A 23,170-nucleotide genomic window follows, 5' to 3' on the forward strand; every position below is an offset into this window, starting at 1 on the left:
ACGGCAATTGCTATTTTGCCTTTAATGAAAAGAACTTAATTCAAATGTAAAATGTATGCAAAGCTACTCCAATAACTTCCTATTGGATTTGGCAACTGCAGCTCTTATTGGGGAATCCATAGGCCAATAGAAACAAAGAACACGCAAGCAAAATGATGAATCATGAAACACCCGGTGAGTTTCAGATTTACACTTCAACCAGAGTGCTGGGCTAATGAACAAATAACCGCTTTTTCATAACGTGGTGCTTTTGCTTTGTGATTTCTGATTCATTGACTTGTGAAGCCAGGAGAAATGCCCAGCCTAAAATATTTTTCAGAGCAAAAAATGGTTTTCAAGGCCAACATCACATCCCATGTGTCTGCAAATAAATAATCTCTTCGTGGCCTCTTTCCCGCTGGCCCAGAGCCATTTTGCATCTCTGCAGCTGACAGATCAAATATTTTCAGTACTTCATATTTATATGAAATTAGATGACTTCGTGTCTACCTGTATTACACTTGATTGTAGTTATACCGGAAAGTCTGGATACAACTGCCTTCTTTCCATTCCCTGGGAATGGTTCATTAAACTTCCAATGAATGGAAAATATGTCTTTTAAAATGTTTGCTGACTATTGCAAGTGCTGGATTGATGTGTTAATATTCCATCCCACTGTGAAATGTCTTCAGCAGTCTGGTCTCACACATGGTATCTCTGTGGACCACTGTCTTGGAATGACAGACCCACGACATAATGGCACTCACTGTTACAAGATGACCTCACTGTTTGGCTCTTGGTGAACCGTTTCTCTGTTGCCATTTCACATACACCACACTACTAAATACAATAACCTCCATGTACGAAACACGATCCTGAATAGCGTCATGTACACGAAAGAAAAAAATATCACAGTAACCTTTTATATAAAGCTAGTGTTGAACATAATCAGGTCGTGTGGGAATTAATTTCTATTTTCATTAATTTCCATGTCTCCTTTTTTGAAGACATATCAGATACAGCCTGAGCTGGGAGTCAGGCAAGATATTCGCTGTCCAGAATATCCACAAATAGGGTGTTTTACCTATAAACCCTTCATCAGCAGGGATTTACGCTGGCGCTGGCTTTGAATGTTTGGCAAGTTGGAATAGTGGAAGTAAGTATTACAAGGTAAGTGGCACGAAATACATATCCTGTGTGGAGCGCTATAGCTATTTTCATCGTATGATATTGGTGATACACCACGAGAAATTTACAGTAATTTTAACCAGATAGTGGAATGTTGGGGGGGTGTCAAAAGGAGAAGGTAATTGCCGCTGACGCCCAGCCACTCCCCTTGACAGAGGCTCCTCTCTCTCCATCCCCTGCTCTCTCTCTCTCTCTCTCTCTCTCTCTGTCGGAGTTGCCACTGATGCTGCAGATTGTTGCTTTATCTCCAGCAGCAGCAGCCATGGCGACAATGGTCCAACCGCTTACTCTGGATCGAGGTAGGACGCGGAAGAATTTCAGTCATACGCCACCTCATTTAGACCGCGTAGGCTTCGTCAACTTGTGATCGATAGATCAAAATGTCTAGGAAGAAATATTTTTGCTTTTTCCACTTGAAATGAAGACGATTTTTTAAAATCGGAGGCGGATAATGTTATTACCCTATCTATACTAGAATATAACGTCTAACGCGCGTGAAGCTAGTTGATCGATTTTCTCTGCTGTTGAAATTTCTGTATTCATTAAGTCAGACAGTAAAATAACTTAAAGAATTTTCATTACGTGGTTTATCACATGTAGCTTTTGCTATGAGGTTATGCGTTTATGTAACAATATTTCCTGATATTGCCTTTGATGGTTTGACGTAGAGTTATCACCCACTGTGGTTGCGGGGTTTATGTGCAGTTCGTCGATAAAGTATCGCTTGCTTCTAAATCTGATAACTTTTTGGGGACGTTTGGAAGAGGTGTCAAGCATGCAATGGATATTCTCTCAGTGGATGTTTTCAGGAGTATGCCATATAACTACCCGTATCATCTGTAGAACGTATACATGCATATAACCTCCTACAAATAAGAAGCTCAGTCGATGTATTTCACGTTTATTTTCGGCATCATGGCTAAGCTGTGATGCGTTCTGTTGCCCTGGAGGCAAGTGGACGCAACACTTTTCAGGCGCAAACTGTACCTGATGGAAGTGGGCCGTATTTTTCCCTCTGAGATTCTGAGATTGTTACTCGAGAATACATCTACTTGTCATGCTTTACTTTCCTGATCTTATTTCATGATTTTATTTATTCATTGACTCATCCAAAATCAAATTTACACGTAAGCTGTGCCGATTGCACGTTCATAAAGTATTTGTGTGTGTAGTAGCCTATGTAGATGTAGTGTTATTAGTATTATTATTATTATTATTATTAATAATAATAATAATAATAATAATAATAGACGCAAGCGGTATTAAATCGAATAGCTTATACGTTATGAAATGGGTATTAAAATATTGTGCATGTGTATAGTCGTGTAAATGCGTAAACGTATCCATATACATTATCGATGATGCGGTATCGTAGAAATAAGTAATTCGGCAATATATGGCTTCAAACGGTCTAATTTGCCACATACATTTCGGAGAAAGTGATGTCAGTACATCTCTACGGCTATTAAATACAGCTCTTCTCAAAGTCACAAAAAGAAGTATTCATTCGAACTCAACGTGAACATAATCGACTAGCCTTACTGAGAATCATAATAAATGTTATAATTCGAAAACGACAAACCGGAATGGCAACAGGTTTGGGTCTATCATTTGGAATAGCGGACTCTTGTAATGTGCATACTAGTTTTTTATTTTCTGCCCAACCGAACAATACGAATCAAACAGTGTTATCAAGCAGGTCACGCTGCTCCTCTCATGAAGAGATCATTTATACCTGCAGCAAATGCACGTGCACAATCAAGTGACGTTTATTATAGTAATTCATGTTTTCAATATTCAGCTTTTGAGGGTCCGTTTTTGAGGGTCCATCTTTCATAGCCGCTTCTGTGCAGGTTCATACAGTTGTGTTTTCATTTTAAAGTACAGGGGAAAAAAGAAAAGATTACAACGTCAGTAAAGTGCGCCGTAAAAATTAATGCAATGCTAAACGTTATATGAATATTGATAAACTAATGTTAGAATTGCAAATAAGTAAGGACGGGATGTGAATGGAGACTTTCGGTGATTATTTGATAGACTCCAAAATATATCACTCGGATTAGCTCCCAGGGTGGCCCCACCAGGAGCTATTACTCTGCAGAATTATTTATTTTGCCTCCGTTGTGCGGGATGTTAACATGGGTCCAGTTAGCAGTAATTTACTCTGTTTGAGTGACAGACGAGTTGGAACTGACCTGATAGGAGTTTTAACAGTGGGCTTGGTTGGGTGCCATCCAATCCCAAGTGCTGGGGAAGTCATGTGATCCTAAAAACAATCACAAATATTGTTACTACTACATTAAAGAATAAGAAGTCTGTTTATCAAACCATAACAGAACCGGTTGATCTATTATATGAAAACACAAACATTCCCTTAATGTTGTAATTGCTTTTATTGACACATCCTGTCTATGCATGAGGGATAAACACTGGCCAGCACTGTAAAATAATGGTTTGGGGGTATATGAAATCCATCCATCCATCCATCCATTTTCCAAACCGCTTATCCTACTGGGTCGCGGGGGGTCCGGAGCCTATCCCGGAAGCAACGGGCACGAGGCAGGGAACAACCCAGGATGGGGGGCCAGCCCATCGCAGGGCACACTCACACACCATTCACTCTCACATGCACACCTACGGGCAATTTAGCAACTCCAATTAGTCTCAGCATGTTTTTGGACTGTGGGGGGAAACTGGAGTACCCAGAGGAAACCCCACGACGACATGGGGAGAACATGCAAACTCCGCACACATGTCACCCAGGTGGAGACTCGAACCTGGGACCCAGAGGTGTGAGGCAACAGTGCTAACCACTGCCCCACCCTGCCGCCCCCGGTATATGAAATGTCACTGAATATTAATTTGAATTCACATGTGTGATATTGTTATGATTATCCGTCTCCCAACCAGTTACCCTGTACAGGGTCATGTCAGGGACGGATTATGGGTTGCGTGGGCCCCTGGGCAAAACGTTCGTGAGGGCCAAATTCAAACCCCCAACCCTGAAATAGCTATGCCATCTGAGCCCCCTATATACAAGTCAACAAACAAACTACAACAATTATAATAATAATATCAGAGGGGGAAAAATCCATGCTAAATTTCTATTGCCAAATGCTTGTATACCTTTATATGTTTTACATTCAGTGTATGACAGCAAAACAATTATCCCTCTGCACTTCACTGAATTACACTGCATCGAACTGAGTTAAAAGCGGTCAGCTGGGTAAGCGAAGGTAATGAAGGGGCACAACACAAAAAGATGTTTCTTCTGCTCCTTTTTTTACAACCAATTTAGCTCTCATACTGCACTTTATGTCCTAGAACAACTATACAACACTTCTGGCCTGTATGTCACTAGATCCGTGTTCTAGCTCCATCACCACCCATTACCCCAACTAGCCAGGCCTGACACAGCACCCCTGCAGCCTGAAGTCTGTGCCCGCTGTGTATACTGCATATTAATCTAAAATAAAGCCTATCAAATGCCATTTACCGGGCTAATTTGCACTAGTGCTGCAAAGTTGAGGAAATTCTGGGCTCTGTAGGTTCTGTTTGATGGCAGATGTTCAGAAGCAAAAGGTCTTTAAAGGAGAACGGCAGCATAATCGAGGTTCCTCTTCACCTATTCCGGTATTAATGTATAGCTAATGTTATTTTCCTTGCTCCAGGCTGACATTTTAGCATTTCTTAGAATTGTGTGCATTTTAAAGTTGACTTCATGATGAGACATGGATGTCCTTTTGCCCTTCTTTAGCATTTAATATGCTATCTAGCATCACAGCACGTTAACCTTCAGCTTGTCTACACTGAGTAGCTTTACTATTATTTATGCTAGATATGGATATCTAGCATATCTAAAGATAGATATCTAAAGATATCTAAAGAGATGCTCAGCGTAGATGACTTACGGCATTTTCCTGACATTCAAGGTGCTGCTCGGTTCCTATTGGCTAGAAAATGCATAGAAAAAAGCTTTAAAATTCAAAGCTCCTTCTGTACGGTTTGTTGTAACAAGTGCCAAGATCAACATGTTTTCTCAGGCCAGACATGCAGTGACAGAGGCAGCTGTAATTTTGCAGTGTTTCTAGTGAAACGTATAGCCCTGGCTGTGGTCCTTCAGTCCTTTCTGAGGACAAGTACGCTAAACAGCGCCCTCATTGTCTGTCCTTGACCTGCCTAGTGCTGATAAATACGCGGTCACATGCCAAGCCTCATCCAGCTCAGAGCTATCAAAGGCAGAAAAACTATAGGGACATTTTGATTTTTGTTTTTTCTCCCCAGTTTTTATCAGTTCTCATACACAACATCAAATGCACAGCTGGATTTAAGAGGGGAAAGCATTTAAGGGGGGAAACCCATTCAGATACGACAAACACGTCCTGTTATCCTACAATGGCATAGTCAAGTTGGGGCTACCTTCGATTTCCTCATTATGAGCAGAGAGCATAGAGCAACAACCCACACTCAGGTGCTTCTATGAGGCAGCGGTTGAGGGGGGGTATCTGTACCAGCACTGACCAGCAGCCCCCCACGATCCTTGGTGTTAGCATACCATGGCACGCATCGGCACCGTTTCACTCCACAAAATCCAACACTCAGATAGCTAGATATTTTATTAGATACCTGTGCTGCATCCATTACCAGTGATGCTGAGAGAGACTTGGAGTAACAGATGCCACAGGTATCCATGGTAACTCCCATGCATCAAGAGTGTTAAAAGGAACCAGAACTGTTACAATAACGCTAGAAGACAAAAGCGATTATCTGGATCCTACGACAGGCTGGAAGTTAAACCCGGCTCTTACAGTTGGCTGTGCAGTGTATGATCGGGGGAATCAATACATTTATTAATCTCTTAGACTTAGCTGTTTCATAGATGCTTGCTGGAACATTCTCTGCACAGAGATGCCACCTCTCTGGGAGGCTTTTTTCATACCCAATCGTCTTACTGACCTGTTGTCAATTAACCTAATTAGTTCTGAGATATTCGAGCAGGGGTTTTGTTTTAGCATTACACAAGTTTTCTGGTCTTTTGTTGCCCCTGTCCCAACTTTTTTGAAATGTGTTGCTGGCATCAAATTCAAATTGAGCCAACATTTGTCATAAAACAAAATATCTCAGTTTCAACATTTGGTATGTCGTCTTTGATTTGGAAGTTGATGCATTCTGTTTTTATTTACATTTTACACAGTGTCCCAACTTTTTTGGAAACAGGGTTGTACAGAGAGTCGTGACATTTTTTGATCACTGCACTTAGGAGAGAATTCTGTCCTCCAGGAAATCAATGCAGCTTTCATGTAGTGAGTTTTCTTTCTCATGAATATAAGCAGGGTTCCGTTCAAACACAGGCACTGCTTAACAATTAGCTTCCTGTGTTTGTCTAAGTGGCCCCTCAAACAATAGCACCCCGGCCTTTAACTTCCAATGATTTCCAGCCATCTGCACCCTCACTAAGAAGCACATAATCGCTGGGGTCTCTAAGACAAGTTTGTGTGTATCGCTGGACAAACAACTCGTTTGCTGCGTAACAGGCCCAGCAGTGACGCACCACCAATGCCAGGGGGGCGGTCCCTGAGGACCAGCCTGTCCTCTGATTCGCCCTTTGCCCATCACTTATGTGCACCACAGCTGAATTTAAAAGCGGCATAATTACATTCTCAGCCCTGGGCCCTAACCAGTCCATTCCCATTATTCTCTGGATTGATTCCCTCCAGCATCGCGGGTTTCTCGACAGGCTCACCTATTAAAGAAATTTAAGGGTCTTTTTTTCCCTTTCTTTCTATCTTTCTTTCTTTCTTTCTTTCTTTGTTCCTTCCCTTCTGCTGAGACGTGGCCAGGGCCATCGAGTTGCTGGAGAAGCTACAGGAGTCTGGGGACGTCCCGGCTCACAAGCTGCAGTCTCTCAAGAAGGTGCTGCAGAGTGAGTTCTGCACCGCCATCAGGGAGGTGGGTCCTGAATGGGCAGGGCAAGGGGCGGGGCAAGGGGGTGTGGCAAAGAGCTGAGTGCAGATAGCCTTTACTTTGATGAGTGCGCTAATACTTTGCGGCTGCAGTCAAAGTTCAGACCATCACCTGCTTGGGCATTTCCCCAGCCTGGGACTGTGGAGATCTAAAGACATCAGTGACATTGGGGCAAACAAGTTAAACCAAGGGCTGTTGGCAGACCGCTTCTGAAAGGTGAATTTAGTAAAGGTCTCTTCAGGTGAGAAATGCACAAAAACATCACTGAAGGAACAGGGTTTATAAATGCAAAGGTGGCAGGGAACCATGTTCGCCAGACAGTTATAGTCTAAGGTGGACCTTCCTTTAATCCCTCGATGATTTATTTGTTTCCAGCCATAGGAAACTCTGCGGAAGGTCTCACACTAAGGCAGGCCATAGACTGTGGAGAGGGTGATAATTACCGTTTGTTCTGTAGGGCTCATTACCGGAACAGTGCATTATTAGAAAGGTGGAACCTGCGCAGAGGGCATATCACTGTCGCTGTCCTGTGATGATCTTCCATCTCCATGCGTGAAGCCCCCTGTGTCACCATACAGTTACCCCCCCCCCCCCATCAGGACCGTACACCATCCGCTCAGGAGTGAGTCCTCCTCTGCCTAGCTTTCTACCGCCAATTTACACTAACAGCCCAGAAGATTCCCCCCCGCACCCAGTCCAAAAGGACGTTCAGGGACATTTAATGATATTCCACATTTTCAGCCGCCAGTTAATTTGTGTGCCGCCTCTTAAGATTAAACATGAAGATTAAAGCATTTTTACTGCCATTCATCACAGGGGACTCTGGTAAATGTCTCAGAATGAGCAGTTTTATTATGATAATTACTGAATCTCTATCGGAGAGCTGTCTTTCCAGATATACACACTTTCCGAAGAGGTTATCACTTCATGACTGACTGGATTTTGAAACCATTTGGAGATATTACTGACATTGCTATCCAAGAAATACAGTATCTCCAAATGGTTTAAAAATACACTTCTGCCCGATCAAATTTATATCTACTCATTATGAGCACCCTGAGGCAATCATGGACAGCACACTTGACAACAACATTACCCTCTCTAACTAAATTCTAACCTATAGTTTTTTTTGGCTTTTTGCCAGGGCTGAAAGGGACAGGTAACTGCGATTGGTGCTCAATCCTACAAGCATGTGGGAACGGCAACAAAATCGCCAGCCGGGTGCCAGTCAAGGCATCATGCAATATAGGCACCTAAATAGGCACCAAAATGCCACCTTCTAAGTCCTCTGAGGGGGTGCCAATTTAGCAAACTGCCAACACCACCCCCCCCAGTTCCCCCATGTAAGGTGCATGTAGAGTTGTACAAAACAAAGTTTAATTGGGCAGTGAAGCCTCCGTAGGGCTCAAGGTGGGCTTTGACCGGCATTGTCTCAGCCAGACCAGGTATACAGTAAGAGCTTATGGTGGTCGTCCTCATGGCCAGGGGCCCCTTTCATGTTCAGAAACTCCAGACAGCTTTGTTTGTACCACGGTGCCTCACACTGCCCTGCTGCAGGGTCTCAAAAAACCTTGGAAAAACAGAAAACAGCAGCAGAAGCCCAAGGTTATCGTCAGAGAGACTGGAAAGGTCAGACTGTGGAACTGCAGCGAAGTTTCATGGCGTTTATTGGTGTTGTGTTTCTTAGGTAACTGCACAGCTGCAGTAAGCCTCCTTTGAAGTGCAAATGCCGGAAAATGAGAAATGGAAATTTATTTTTTAATAAATGCGGATTTGTTAACATCTGCAGTTTTAATAAAAAGCTGAATTACAGGTTCAGTAGATAATTTTTGAGATAAGAAGAAGTATTCACTGTTCTAAAATAATGTTATTTTCGGAATGATTTCCTACAGAATAAGACAGGAGAAGACAGTTTGCTAAATTATTATAAATGTGTTCATGATTCACTGTTAAGTTTGTCAGAAGTACCATGTTTTTGTATTTGGTTTGATTGCTAACCATTTCCTTTAATTAAGGTGTCTTAACTTTCAGCGGGAGGATTTAACACACTTGATACGTCAAAATCAGTTTCATTACAGTTCAATCAAGGAGACCTCAATAGATAGTTTCGATATGAGTGTTTATTTGATGAAACAACTTAAGTGAGCATGTGAACAGTGATTTGGCCAAGCCCGTCTCTCGGTCGTTGGTTACATCGACTCCGAAGCTGGCAAATCTGGCTGGACGACCAGGCAGGAGGCGAAGGAGCCGACCCCGGACCAGGACGGGGAGCCGAAGGTGGTGGAGGGGAGGAGGGAGTGAACCAAATAGCTGTAACGACTAGACTTAGACTTACTCTTTATATAAAACCTGGACCGATGTGATTGGACACGCTTGCATTCATTAGGTCTCCTTGTTTCATATTTTCAACGTTCATATTCACTTTCATTTAAACTGTAAAATCATATTATTGTGGATGTGTGAGGATGAAGGTAGGAGTTTTACTATGCTGAAGTATGTTGAGCGATGCGCTGAATGACGGGATGGCATCCCTTGGCAGCAGCGGGGGGGACGGCTGTGGTACGGGACTGGTAGCAGAATTACCCCCCACTCCGCTCTGCAATGTAAAAGCAAACACATAGGACTGCTGACTGCAGAGAACGGACAGGCGATACCACTGATTTCACTTTTGGTCGAATTCCCATTGGATCCAAGATTGGCATCACCAATGTCGATCCTGACACATTAAACTTGCCGAGTGGGGGGGGGGGGGGGGGGTGTAGGTTTGGCAACTTTGGTCGGCTGGCTGGAGTGAGATTTTCAGTTCGAGACAAGTCTGCACAAACATGGAGATGCATTTACATGTATGCATCAGTTTTATTACATTGTAAATGGTTTGTACGGTTTGCAAACTACCCCAGTGCTTTTGACGTAGTTAATTTTATGTTTACAATGGAATAACATAGATTTGCCGTAAGATGTCTTGAGTGAGCGGGTGAGCCTGAAAGCGCGAGTGTCACGCCAGATGCATGAGAGTTGGCAACCCAGGGGGGATCAATGGTTCCATTTTCATAGTCACTAGTGTTGGGGACCCTGAAGGTCTTCCCTGTTGTTCTCCCAAATGGGCTGCCTGCCTGCTGGTAGCTTATATCCGGCTCCCTTTAAATCAATATTTTAACGTTAGAATCGATTCTCAAAATGAGAACATTCAGATGGAAACAACAGGTATTTCAGTTTCAATCCACACATCCCTGCTGCAGAGATCCTGTACACAGCAGTAAATTTGTTGTTCATTCACACGCTACAGTGGAAACTCACCTTACATTTATCTTTACCCTTTAGCCACACAAAGCCGTCGCTTTCAGTTTTGCTCACAAAAAATGTATAAAACTTATAAAGACAAATGAATCACGATGTACCACGAAGGCTCTATTGATCCCTAACTTTAGTAGCAACCATTTTTAACACACCGTAATATATACAAGCGAGTAAAAGCATCTGCGTGAAACTGTACTATCGTTAATGTGCCAGTGTGCTAAATTAAGGACACCCCCTTTACGAGTTCATTAATTATGCACATAAAGGATATTTATAACACCCAAATGCCCCAGCAGCTTTTGCAGGTCAGGTGGTAAGATCTGGCAGTCCTCCTTATTAACATTTTTACATATTTGGCAGATGCTTTTGTTCAAAGCAATGTACGAGGAAAATAGCACTTTACAGACATTTGTGCTGTTAAGGGGTTAGCTAGGCATAAGTGCAGCCGAGTTTCCAATGAATGGCCAGGTACCGGTGTGAGCAGGATTGAAGCAGGAGCTACACAACAGCATCAAACAAACATAATAACACAAAGAACATAATTATACTTAAAAGGCTATTCAGTGACTTATGACGTCATGCAAGCCTTCGGTTGCAGCCTCTGAGGTCCATATTTGCAGTGACTCGGGGAAGGTTGTTACTTCTGGGGCACCACTCAAAACGTTACTTTGGGGGTCCCCACTAGGGTAGTGATTGTTTGTGACTAACTGGGGGCCCCCAGACCTTGGGAGCCCCTCAAAAATGCCTGTTTTGAATGCTTGAAAATACCATTGAAATACCATATACCATCGTAAAATGTTTGAAAAACTCGATACTGCCAAGTATACTCGACAGTCGGTTGGCCTTAAATGGCTTTGATTTACATGGGACCAACAGAATCTGAAACACTCCGCTCAAAAGCGAGATCCTAGCCCAAGCCTCAGACATGCAGCTCTAGGGCAGAGGCTTGACTTCGTCCTCAGCTCCTGACAGAGAAGCTCGTAGCTCGCAGCTGGTGAAGTGCAGGGCTCCTGTCATACCACAGTAACACACACACCTCTGTGTGTAACCGAACTATTTATCACGCTAATGTCAGTAAGGCTGTGCTGCTTTCACACATCGCTGCTACTGTGTGTTTATTCTGCACCGCTTCGTTTATTTGACCAAACCGAAATATCTAAAGCGGAAAAACAGATGTAGATGGATGCATCACTGCAAGAGTATTTTAATGGATTCTGATCTAAACATTAGCAAGCATTATTTGCTCAACAGGAGAGGAAAGCAAGTTTCCAAAAGCCAGCACACTTGTCAGTCAGGAGGCAGCCTGCCCGGGAGCTGATGGCATTTACTCTTCTGTCTAACAGCATCTATCCGCCCCACCACCCTCTCTCCTGTCTGTACAGGTCTATCAGTACATGCATGAGACAATAACAGTGAATGGCTGTCTGGAGTACCAAGCCCGGGCCACGGCTAAGGTAAGCCCTGCTCTCTCTACTCTGTACTGCTGTCACGATACAGAGTCTCTATGTCACAATACACAGTCTCTACACGCCCCCTACTGCCACGACACGCATTTTCTACGCTCCCCCTGCCGTCACAACACACATTCTCTACGCTCCATCCTGCTGTCATGACAGCCATTCTCTATGCTGCTGTCACGACAGACATTCTCTATGCTCCGTGCTGCAGTCATGACGGACATTCTCTACGCTCCCCCTTGCTGTCATGACAGACATTCTCTATGCTCCATCCTGCTGTCATGACAGACATTCTCTACGCTCCCCCCTGCTGTCACAACAGACATGCTCCATGTTCCCCCCTGCTGTCACAACAGACATTCTCTACCCTCCATCCTGCTGTCATGACAGACATTCTCTACGCTCCCTCCTGATGCCACGACAGACATACTCTATGCTCCCTCCTGCTGTCATGATACACATTCTTTACTCTCCCCCCTGCTCTCATTATACAGCATCTGTACACCCCTGCTGCAGCCAGTGCTGTTGCATTTCTTACACTTAAATTTAATCAGCAGACACTTTTGTCCTACTGTAAGTGATGTACATGTGAGGCAAATAATATATTTCAAGCAACCGTTAATGAGCCAACTAGGTATAATTGCTAACCTTGAGCTTTCAGTGAACGACCAGTATAAAGTGCTGGTTAGCATTAGAACAGGAGTTGAACAAATCATCACAATACATTTCAGGCACTCAAATCACAGACACCACACATATATACAATATGTACAGTTTATTAAACCTACTTACAATTAAGGGTCAGACCTTATGATAATTCCATGGAAATGCTTAATAACAAAAACAAACTCCATATACATGACAGAATATTATTTTTAGCTGGTTTCCAGTTTACCGCAACTGATTCTGCCCTTTGTTTAAAATATTTTAAAGATTGCATTTAAAGCCTGCCACTCAGAGACGGCAGGATTAGATGGGCAGAATTGATGGTGGAGATGTTTCAGGTAGTGAGACTGTGCAAGTGAATATTAAGATCCCCTTCGGCAGAGGTGAGAGGCTCATCTTGGCCCAGAAGGATCCGTCTGCTCCCGGCGCTATCTGCTGGCCGGAGATGCTGGCAAACAGTCTGCAGGCTTACAGATAAACCTCACCCATCACTTGAGTATATGAAGCAGATTCTCTTATTTATTTACCAGCCTTCCTTGTTTGGAGAAGAACCAGGCAGGCTTCACACGCCGCAAATATGTCTAGCGCCTATTACATGCGTTTGTTGGGGGAAGGAGCCGATCCGTGGTACGTCAACACGAAATATGCAAACAATGGAAGAAACCGATGTAATACGTAGTAAAAGAAGAACGAAAGACTAAATAATCATGGTAAGATGGCTTTTCAAAGGTTAGCATTTGTCTCCTGTGGGATCAGAGCAATGGTAAATTTACCTTAATTCCTAAAGTCATATACACTATGCTTTCATAGATTGCACCTCTTTTAATTGCTGTCTGTTTCATAATAATATCGGATATCCTTTGTTTGGTCCTGCTAGCTAAATGCCTAAACAGTAACCAAACAAAGCAGCTACGTAGATTCCGACAACAGAGTCGTAAGCTGAACATTATAATGTGGTATATTTTTTTGGTACATTTGAAACAAACACAGACATAAACACTGTGGTCACCTGGGCAGTGGGCAGCCATGTTATCTCACTACACCACACACTGCATGTTTGATGTTAGACCTGACGACCAACGGACTCTAAAATAATTTACTCGGGTTAATAGACAGCTTTGGAATTACGGCCCTGTTGTGCGGTTAGTCGAGAAGGACCTGTACCGAAAGCTCTCTTAAAGGAGGAGCTATTCAAATCACACCCTGCAATGTCTACAGTAGATGACACTGATGTCTGGCCAAAGCGTAGAGCAGTAATGCACTAATAAAGCTTTCTGCTAGACTATTGTGGAAGACCTGTGTTTTTTTTTTTTTTACCCAATGGAAAAGTGCTATCTGTGTCAGTGTTTAGCAGTAGACATAAGAATCTTTCGTTAGCCCCTACGAAGGCCCCTCGGCCTCTGATTCCCCGTCAGACTATCGCCGGCCTCTCTGCTCCTCGCTTGAACATCATTGCTGACACCGCGAGGGGTAAACAAGGTGCCGAGATGCCTACCTCTTACCCTCTACAAACGGGCAGTGAGGCATTTATCAAATGCCTAAGAAGCCCTACAGAAGGCCTTTAAAACGCTACGCATTTCATTCAAAGAAAATGACAGATGTCTTGCTACGCACAGACCAGCTTTGGATGCATTTCACACTTCGCCCGATGGAGGACATAGTTTTTTTTGTAGTGCTGTAACTAAGCTCTGGATTTTCAGAGCAATTACCTGTTTATAATTCTAATTTTTTTTTTAATCAGTGCTGAACTAATTTGGATAAGTGCTGATGGTTTGGATAGGGAGGACTGCAGCGGTGCCATCTTAGGCCTGACCTGCACCCCCATGTGTGAGCTGACCAGCCGTACCAGACAGGATGGCGCGGGTGCTAAGAACTGCAGGAAAAGAACGACAGGCTGCAGCACCAGATGGGTGCATTTATAATACTCCCAGGCCCCCCGCCGCTGTCAGAGGCGGAGAACTGCGGCACGGATTCTCCTTTCCCGATAGCGAAGTCGGACAAACGTCTAAAGGTTCAGAGAGGTCACAGCGTGCATGGGAATGCAGAGTCACACGCCGGCAAGGCTGAGAGGGATTGAGATGTTTCCTGATATAAGGATTGTTAGACCTCCTTCTGTCTCTGAGAAAAAGGAGAGCAGCTCTCGGTGGAATTTATGCATCCTTTCTAGATGGTGAGATTCATCCAGAATACCCACAATACCGAAAAACACCTACAGGGGGCAATACCGCAATGCATCCCAGTACAAATATGTACTGTTAAACTAACACTCTTCGTGATTGTATTCCTTGTTCTAACAAGTTTTTAAATACAGCTCAGAGGATTTCCTGAAGATCTGAATAACAAAATGAAATGTGCAGAGAACTCTTAAGCTGGGGATTTGACCTCATTTATCCAAGCTGCTTTGCTCTCTCTCTCTTCTATATTACTCTTCTGTATTATCTGTAGCTGAATTTGAGAAAGAGGGCGACATACAGCAATCCAATGCCCACTGTACCGCTCAGCAAAGCTTTTACCAGTGTTACATGATGGCATAGAGCATACGAATCTGCAGCCTGCACTACAGGACTTAAGTGATCTGTTATGTTTGTAGTTCTTTGTCAAGTCATCAAGCCATGTTCGTGTACATGTTCATGTACATGTGAGTTAAACCGGAACATTTTTGCTGTGCAACCACAAGGTTGTGGGTTTGAATCCCATGGTCTACAGAGTAATCATCACCTTTTGGACCCTTGAGCAAAGCCCATAATCACAACTGCTCTGAGGCTGCCAGCAGACTCCGCTCAGATTTCCTCACTTGTATACTGCTTTGGACAAAAGCATCTGTTAAACATAAAAGCATCCGGATTTGTTAGTCTGGTGTAGTGGGGAAGCGACCTTTTAGGTGAAACTTGCAGAGTAACAATACCTGAATCGGTTAAGCACATAGGGACTTCTCCCCCATCCATGGTCCATAATTGATTATGCACAGGGTCACGGTCAGCTTAGAGACAATCCCAGGAAGTGGGAGACACCCTGGATGGGATAGCAGACTGTCACAGGGCATTTACACACAAGCACAAAATCACTGAAAGGGAAATGCAGGAACACACTAACCTAACTCATGTAAACTGCATATCTCTGGACTGTGGGATTAAACCCCACAAGACATGGTGAGAGTATGCAAACTCCAGACACAAACCCAGGAAAGGGAATCGAACTCACAACTGTGACGGGCCACTGTTCTGCCCGTTGAGTTACCACACCGCCTGCTTTGGCATAATGTCATAGATATGTCTCAATGTAGATGCATAGTAAAGACCTTTTTAAATGTTTCAACCTCCCCCCTCCCAAAAGGCAACAGTTGCAGCCTTTGCTGCCAGCGAGGGCCACTCGCATCCCCGTGTGGTGGAGCTGCCCAAAACCGACGAAGGGCTCGGCTTCAACGTGATGGGCGGCAAGGAGCAGAACTCACCCATCTACATCTCACGCATCATCCCGGGGGGCGTGGCCGAGAGGCAAGGCGGCCTGAAACGGGGCGACCAGCTGCTGTCCGTCAACGGCGTGGTGAGTCCGCCTACCCCATTTATGGTGATGCAAGCGGTCGCTATGGGGATTTTTACTTTTCAAGTGCAAACCAACAGGGACTACCTTAATGCACGTGTGTTTGTGATTTCGATTGAATCTCTAAAATACTGAAGTCATGGCCATTTTAAGTTCATTTCACACTACAACCTCTTCTAGCCATCAATGGTCATGCAGATACCATCGTTTCGTGAAAGGGGCTTTTCCCAGCCCATAATAAATCATATCGCTGTCCAAATGTGCCTTGATGGATCTGTGAAATATTGAAAATACTTCCAGCTTTTGATTTGCAGGATAACCGGCATGTTGTTGATGCGGCTGTTACAAAAAGCTCGCAACATGTTGAATATGTAGAGCTGTGCAGTAACTAGTTACTGATATACATAAGACGATGGTTTCACTTTTAATAGGTTATTCCCTGCTGAAAAATACCATTAGCAGAAATAAAATGGCTGCTTACACAATTTGCTTTTGAAAGAATTAATCACATTTTGCTGGTATTTAGACTATCAGACTATGTCATTTCTCTTTGTTTAATGGCGGTTTTAATTAAGCCACAAATTTTATTCTTGTTGCACTAAGCACAAACAACTGTTAGTATCTGCAGTGAATTAATGAATAATTCATCTGGCATAATGTAACTCTGATTAAATCATGCGTAACAAAATGAGAAATATTAATGATTTATTTATCCATTATGTTCACTCATAAATAGCTACAAGAGTCCCACTGTAATAAAACCTTATTTAATGCTATAATATAGCAATTATGGAAGTGCTATATAAAAGAAATACAACCAGTCTTTCTTCAAATGTGAATTGATTATTTGACTTAACTATGGATATATCGCAAGGCTTTGTAATACAAGTCATTCATCACTTTAGAAACATGCTGAAAATGATTTATTCCATGACAAGTGGCCAGTTCCTGTTGCCTCTGGGGTTTTCATTGGCAGATCAATTAGATCTTAATTTGACCAATGTTCCGGCACCCTCTGTTTGGTTTGGAACAAAATGTTAGGCAAAATGTCAACTTCACTCGAGAGTACTGTTACATCCATACTAAAACCCTTCCACGAAAAATTACACAGGGAGAACTTGTACACTCCATGCACACAGAGCCAGAAGCAGCAACCGAACCTCAAACCCCAGAGGTGTGAGGGCACCGTGTCACCCACAGCGCCCCCATGTGGGTCGAAGGTGTCACAGCGACGCCTCAATGACCGGCCGCGGCTGCCACATGTACCTATCCAGAGCGTGGAGGGCGAGCACCACGAGAAGGCAGTGGAGCTGCTGAAGGCAGCCAAGGACAGTGTGAAGTTGGTGGTGCGCTACACGCCCAAAGTCCTGGAGGAGATGGAGGCACGTTTCGAGAAGCTTCGCACGGCCCGACGGCGCCAGCAACAGCAGCTGCTCATCCAGCAACAGCAGCAGCAGCAGCAGAACCCGGCTGCCCAGCAGAACCACACCTCGTAGGTGAGGCTTTTCATTGCTTTCAGGCCCCCAGAGGAAACAGGACCTCGGGCCTAAATTCTATAATCCCTCACCTGCCGGACCACGCCAATGCCATGGTAGGGGGTAAGGGGCGAGACCTAATCAGGAACAAACCATTCCAGCACCACACAGCAGCCATAGTTAGGGAGCATCTCCAAGGACAGCTGAAGCTCCAGTCTGAAATATTACTGTAAAATGTATCAAATGCTTTTGTTCTACTGGGGCTCAATAAATACTGTTTATCCTTGAGGGCTGACACCTCTTTTGTGCCGTGGCCTTTAATGCATGAGAAAAATGAACCAGCCCTAATTTATTATGGCATCAGAAAAAAGGTAGTTAAATGTGTTTCAGAAAGCGCTCTGGGAAGCCCGCTGGGAATAATTTGGCGTACTTGCGGTTTCAATCATCTCTGCAGACGCACCAGCAGCAATAATCTTATTCCTTGGATGTGTGAAGGGCTTTTTAATGATTTATTGTTTAACAAATACAGTGTCTGACTACAATGCGATCAGGGTGGATTTGTAACACCTCAGCATGGAAATCATTGACCGCGGGAGATTCGCATGCTAGCCGGGGACAAACATTTAAATAGTACAGGTACTTCAAATCGATATATTCCCTACTTGATGCGTCATTCTGCTCGCCAATGGATACAAAGGGAAATTGAAATAGCTTTCTGCCTTTGTTCCGTCATTACTCAAAAGTTTAGTCTTTTTCTGTGCAAGTCAATGCCGTAGTGTATTGACCCACAAATTTAAGTTTTCTGTACACCGCAGGTGCTATAAAAAGACAGAATGAAATTAACTCCAAAAACAAATATTCAATGTATAGATAAACAGTAAACCACAGACAGCAGAAACATCCATGGTTAGATTAGGTATGTAATAAAATAACAGGTGCCCCCCCCCTCACCACACCACATATCTGTATGCTCTCCAGGTATGTAGCCAGGTAGTGAAATTGAACCCCTAAGTTTGTTCCCGCCCCCAGATTGGCAAAATCTACCCGGAGGGAATCTACCCCAATCTAACCCCCCCGTTAAAAATCTACCAGTAGTGACCTATCCCTCATTTACTTCTCGCTTCCTTGGCTGCCTTGGATGCAGCTCCGGGTTCGAGGAGCGCTGTCTGGACCGGATCCTTCATGCCGAAATCCCAGAAAGTCCATGTGAGCATGTGAGCTGTGTGTGTGAGTGTAGCAGGCTGGCGTCCTACATAAATGGGCTGGCAGGATGCACGAGTGCGAAATGGACCCCCTGGCACGCGCATAAGCGAGCTGCTCAGTGCTCTAGCTGGTTAAAAGCAGCATTTGTGGCTTTTTAAATAGGCATGTGGTGATACAAATGAAGGAATATACACATTCAGTCAACTGGTTATCATTTGGTCAGCGTCTTGGGGAGTTCCAGAAATACACACACACACACACACACACACACGTAGGGTATACCTATCCTTATGGGACCCGCTCATTCACTCCTATGGGAAAAATGCTAACGCTAAATATGACAACCTTCACGCACACCCTGCCCTAACCATAACCTTAAGTAACCAAGCAAAATACAAGAGTTTTAAATGTTTAGCTTTTTCATAGCAGACACTGATTTTTATAAAATAGAGTTTTCCCTTATGGGGACCATGAAACCGGTCCCCATAAGGGGAAAAAATGGATATTTATTACGTTATGGGGACATTGTGTCCCCATAAGGATTGGTATACCCACTCACACACACACACACACACACACACACATACACACACGCAGCAGGGGCAGGGTTCATTAAAAAGGGTCTGTGCTCATAAACCACATTCTGTGATTTGATAACTACTAATTTACCTGTTGCCGATTGTTTTAATGGGTAAGTGCATCCTGTGTAACTGACATCTTACTGCCAAATTCATTCATTATAAAAATAGCTGCAATTTCCAAACAATTGGCATTGTTTAGACTTGGGACAATACTGCGCAATGAAAGACCTAATTGGTCAGCATGTAAAGATCGATTTGCTTTTAACCGGCAAACTGTGTTGAAAGTTTGCGCGCAAAACCCGGCCGCTGAAGCGTGCTAATCTTCCCCCTCAGCTTCTGTCCTGCTCTGCTTCCCACAGCTTCTTCCACAAGAAGAAGAAGTAGAAGATCACGGTCAGGCAGCATCCGAAGCTCGCCCCCGCGTGCTCCCCCAGAGACAACGAAACGTCTATTTTTCAGTCTGGGCTAGTCCACCTTCCACGAAGCTGCTGTACCCCCTAGCTGAAGAGCGGCGTAGTGAACACCCAGGATATGTACCCAACACACTGGTGCTTGAAATACACACACACACAGACACATGTATGATCCTGTACAAATGCAGGTCTGCACATCCCATAGAGTAGTTGTTACTATATAAAAACTGTTCAAAAACAGAATGCAGAATATTACACCATCCTATTTCTTGTTTCTGTTTTTTATACCTGGTTTACTGACTTCTTTCTTCTTTGCATAATTTACTTTGTAGAAAAAGCTGTGTCCCTGTGATGTTTGTATCCCGACTGTGTAAATGAGTATTTATATGTCAGATTTGGTCCGGTTATGAATACATGACTTTTTATTTTTTTTACCTAATGTACTGTAGCGATAAACTGTTTTGTATAGAAACACTAGCAGCTCAGCAATAAGACTCGCTAAGCATGGGGCACAAGGCTGAAGAACATGTGGATGGACTTCCACAAAGAAAGGAGTCAGGCATACCAGCCCTGAAGGAAAAATGGATGGGAAGACAAGTTATTTTTTAATGTCTTTTCCTGTGGAAATGATTTGGCCTGAAAGAGTGGAAAAAAAGGACCTTTACTGCTAATCAATAATATGAATTTAATCTAAAAAAGCAACAGTGAAGTACTACTGGAAAGTAAATGCCAAGACTTGAATTTTATGATAGTGATTTACTGTAGTTCTATCTATATGGAGGAAACACCATGAAATATATAATCACCAAATTTAATATGGCAAAAATAATGTTTGCGCTGTGTCCATGAGGCAAACTACGGTAAAAAAGATATGCAGTATATATTTATTCATTTATAATATTTTGTTATTTCGGAACATTTCTATTAAATAGTTTGTCAGAAATTTTATGAGAAAAACATTGTTTCAGAAGAATGTCAGGTATAACGGTATAAAGAAAGATAAATTCTGCTGTACTTTACGTAAGGTACATGGGTGTAAAATCACTGCTAATGTACTAGGATGGTGTATAATGAAAGATACATTCTGCTGTACTTTATGTGTGGTACATGGGTGTAAAATCACTGCTGATGTACTAGGATGGTATATAATGAAAGATACATTCTGCTGTACCTTATGTGTGGTACATGGGTGTAAAATCACTGCTAATGTACTAGGATGGTATATAATGGAAGATACATTCTGCTGTATTTTATGTGAGGTACACAGGTGTAAAATCACTGCTAATGTACTAGGATGGTATATAATGAAAGATACATTCTGCTGTACTTTACCTGAGGTTCACGGGTGTAAAATCACAGCTAATGTACTATGATGGTATATAATGAAAGATGCATTCTACTGAACTTTACGTGAGGTACATGGGTGTAAAATCACTGCTAATGTTAGCAGGATGGTATATAATGAAATGATCCCTTTCATTCTGTCACGGGCAGTTGAGACGCCTGTATCTGATTCTCTTTCACCTTTTCTGGGGTGTTGGGTCTTTTCTTTACATGGAGAGTACGGCTAAGTGAACTGCCACAGTGCTTCTGAAACCTGCCCGCCAGTCGGTACTTGACCTGGCCCCCTTCCACCTCCGTGGATCCACCCCTTTCTAATGTCATGGTACAGTTCTCTTAGTAAGGACTTTGTCTTGTTTGTTTCTTCCATGTCTGTTACGTTTTAACGAAGGTGAGTCTCCAAAACTGCCTAAATATCATAAATATCCTACCTTGTGACTAACAAAGTGGAGCTGAGGACTTTTCGCCTCAGTGAATTCCTGTCCTGCCAGACCACTCATCTCTGTATTTTTGAATGCTTGTATTTTCAAGGCTGGATGTATCATATTATACAGAAAAAAAATCTGTGATATGCAATTGTTATAAATATTATATTTGTATAAATAAATATATGTGTGCAACATATTTGTATAAAGCAAACAATGTACAAACTGTATTGTATTCTCCCGTGAGGCCACAAATTTGCTTGCTTTTCTCAGTATCTAGAGTGTGCAGCATCGTCGAAACGTGATTTATTTATTTATTTGAAACAGAGTATGTGGCAGCCGCACGACACAAACTATTAAATTCTTATTTACAGCTCAGGTGGAGTAATTCTTTACTCCACTGACACCTCTGATTGAAGGAGGCGTGAGGCAATGCATTTAAAATGTGCCCGTTATGACTCTGAGCCGTGTCATAACTTCCAAAAAGGCTAAATATAAATTAAATTACAGACGTCGGACTTGAGAGGTAACGTAAGGCGCATAGAATATAACGGGGAGGCGTGGCGATCTCGGTAAATAGGAAAGAGAGGTGAAGGACGCTGGCAACATACAGAGTTAGTGCTCAGCTGTGAGCCACGGGAAAGCATGAGGCATAAGCAGTGGTAGCAATAAAACACATCGCTACGACTGACCAGACATGCGGTAATGTCTCAGCTGTACGTTTCAGATAAGCGATTGTCTATTCCCAGCATGTCTGTGACTGGCAGGAAAACACATCATTGGCATCCGATGTTGGGTTAGCCTTTGCAGAGAGGCTGTGTTGACTAATGGCCCTGGCACTATGACTTCCTTCCACAATTACCTCGGCAACCCCATCTGTTTTTCCTATCCCTCACCACACACACCCTTGTCCTACCTGGGGGACGCAAATACGTATGTTACCGTCATGTGATTTATTGGCGGTCACAACTGCACTTCCCCCTCCAGCCACTAGGGGCGGCAGCGCCACCCTCGACTTTTTACCCAGTAGCTTGATAATTACGTAGGGAAAAAATTATTCTTTCTACTATCTCCCCTTTAACTACAGCTGAGAGGCTGAAAGCACATCTTAAATTATGATAGATGCTCAAACTAATCCTTATCAAATTCTGTAAAAGTCAACCCTTTCTTTCAGATTAATCATGAAAATGTGAAAATGTTGAAATAAGGGCATCAAAGACAGACAATGTGCTACCTCCGCTGAACTGTTGACATTGGCTCAGAGTGGAAGAAGAAGTCACAGATATTAATAACAGCAAACAGCAATACTTGCTTTATCGGTGATGTTATTCAGTGTTTTTAAAGATCTTGGCTCTTTTTAACACGAGACTTCAAAGGCAGTAAGCAGTCTACCAGTGACAGCGCTCACTGCATGAAAGGGGAACAACTGTCTCCTGGTGTGTAAACCTTGGATGTGTAAGGTTGGGGAAAACGGCAGATTAAGGACCTGCTGACTTAACTTGCCAGGTGAGCTGCGTTCTCTGCTTCCTCCAGTGATGCACTTAACAGAAACCCAGTTCAGTTACGCATTCAGATGTGCAAATTAAATAGAAAAGCAGTCAGCAACTCCGTTACTGAATTACAGCTTAGCAAAAAATTTTT

General features: G+C 43.2%; 1 protein-coding gene across 4 annotated transcripts; it reads left to right on the forward strand.

Moving 5' to 3' along the window:
- Window positions 1–824: 824 nt before the first annotated feature.
- LOC125750797 (protein lin-7 homolog A) lies at window positions 825–21,747 on the forward strand. Of its 4 annotated transcripts, XM_049029064.1 has the most exons (6): window positions 825–1,466; window positions 6,998–7,116; window positions 11,811–11,882; window positions 15,885–16,094; window positions 17,366–17,587; window positions 19,710–21,747. In XM_049029064.1, exons 1-5 carry the CDS (start codon window positions 1,259–1,261, stop codon window positions 17,585–17,587), a joined length of 831 nt encoding a protein of 276 aa, XP_048885021.1. In that variant the 5' UTR covers window positions 825–1,258; the 3' UTR covers window positions 19,710–21,747. The 4 variants fall into 4 exon arrangements, with proteins under 4 accessions (XP_048885021.1, XP_048885014.1, XP_048885039.1 ...); XM_049029057.1 differs by lacking the exon at window positions 19,710–21,747 and having other exon boundaries at window positions 17,366–18,610; XM_049029082.1 differs by lacking the exon at window positions 19,710–21,747 and having other exon boundaries at window positions 829–1,466; window positions 6,998–7,090; window positions 17,366–18,610.
- Window positions 21,748–23,170: the final 1,423 nt, after the last annotated feature.

The sequence above is a fragment of the Brienomyrus brachyistius genome, chromosome 1 (assembly GCF_023856365.1).
Source record: "Brienomyrus brachyistius isolate T26 chromosome 1, BBRACH_0.4, whole genome shotgun sequence".
NCBI classification, from domain to species: domain Eukaryota; kingdom Metazoa; phylum Chordata; class Actinopteri; order Osteoglossiformes; family Mormyridae; genus Brienomyrus; species Brienomyrus brachyistius.

What these genes read in the sequence shown, in the direction of transcription:
- LOC125750797 (XM_049029064.1), top strand. Translation starts at nt 1,259, where the DNA reads ATGTTGGGGGGGTGTCAAAAGGAGAAGGTAATTGCCGCTGACGCCCAG. An exon ending in ACCGCTTACTCTGGATCGAG is followed by an intron (nt 1,467 to 6,997) that starts GTAGGACGCGGA and finishes CCTTCTGCTGAG; the next exon opens with ACGTGGCCAGGGCCATCGAG. An exon ending in AAGCCCGGGCCACGGCTAAG is followed by an intron (nt 11,883 to 15,884) that starts GTAAGCCCTGCT and finishes CCCTCCCAAAAG; the next exon opens with GCAACAGTTGCAGCCTTTGC.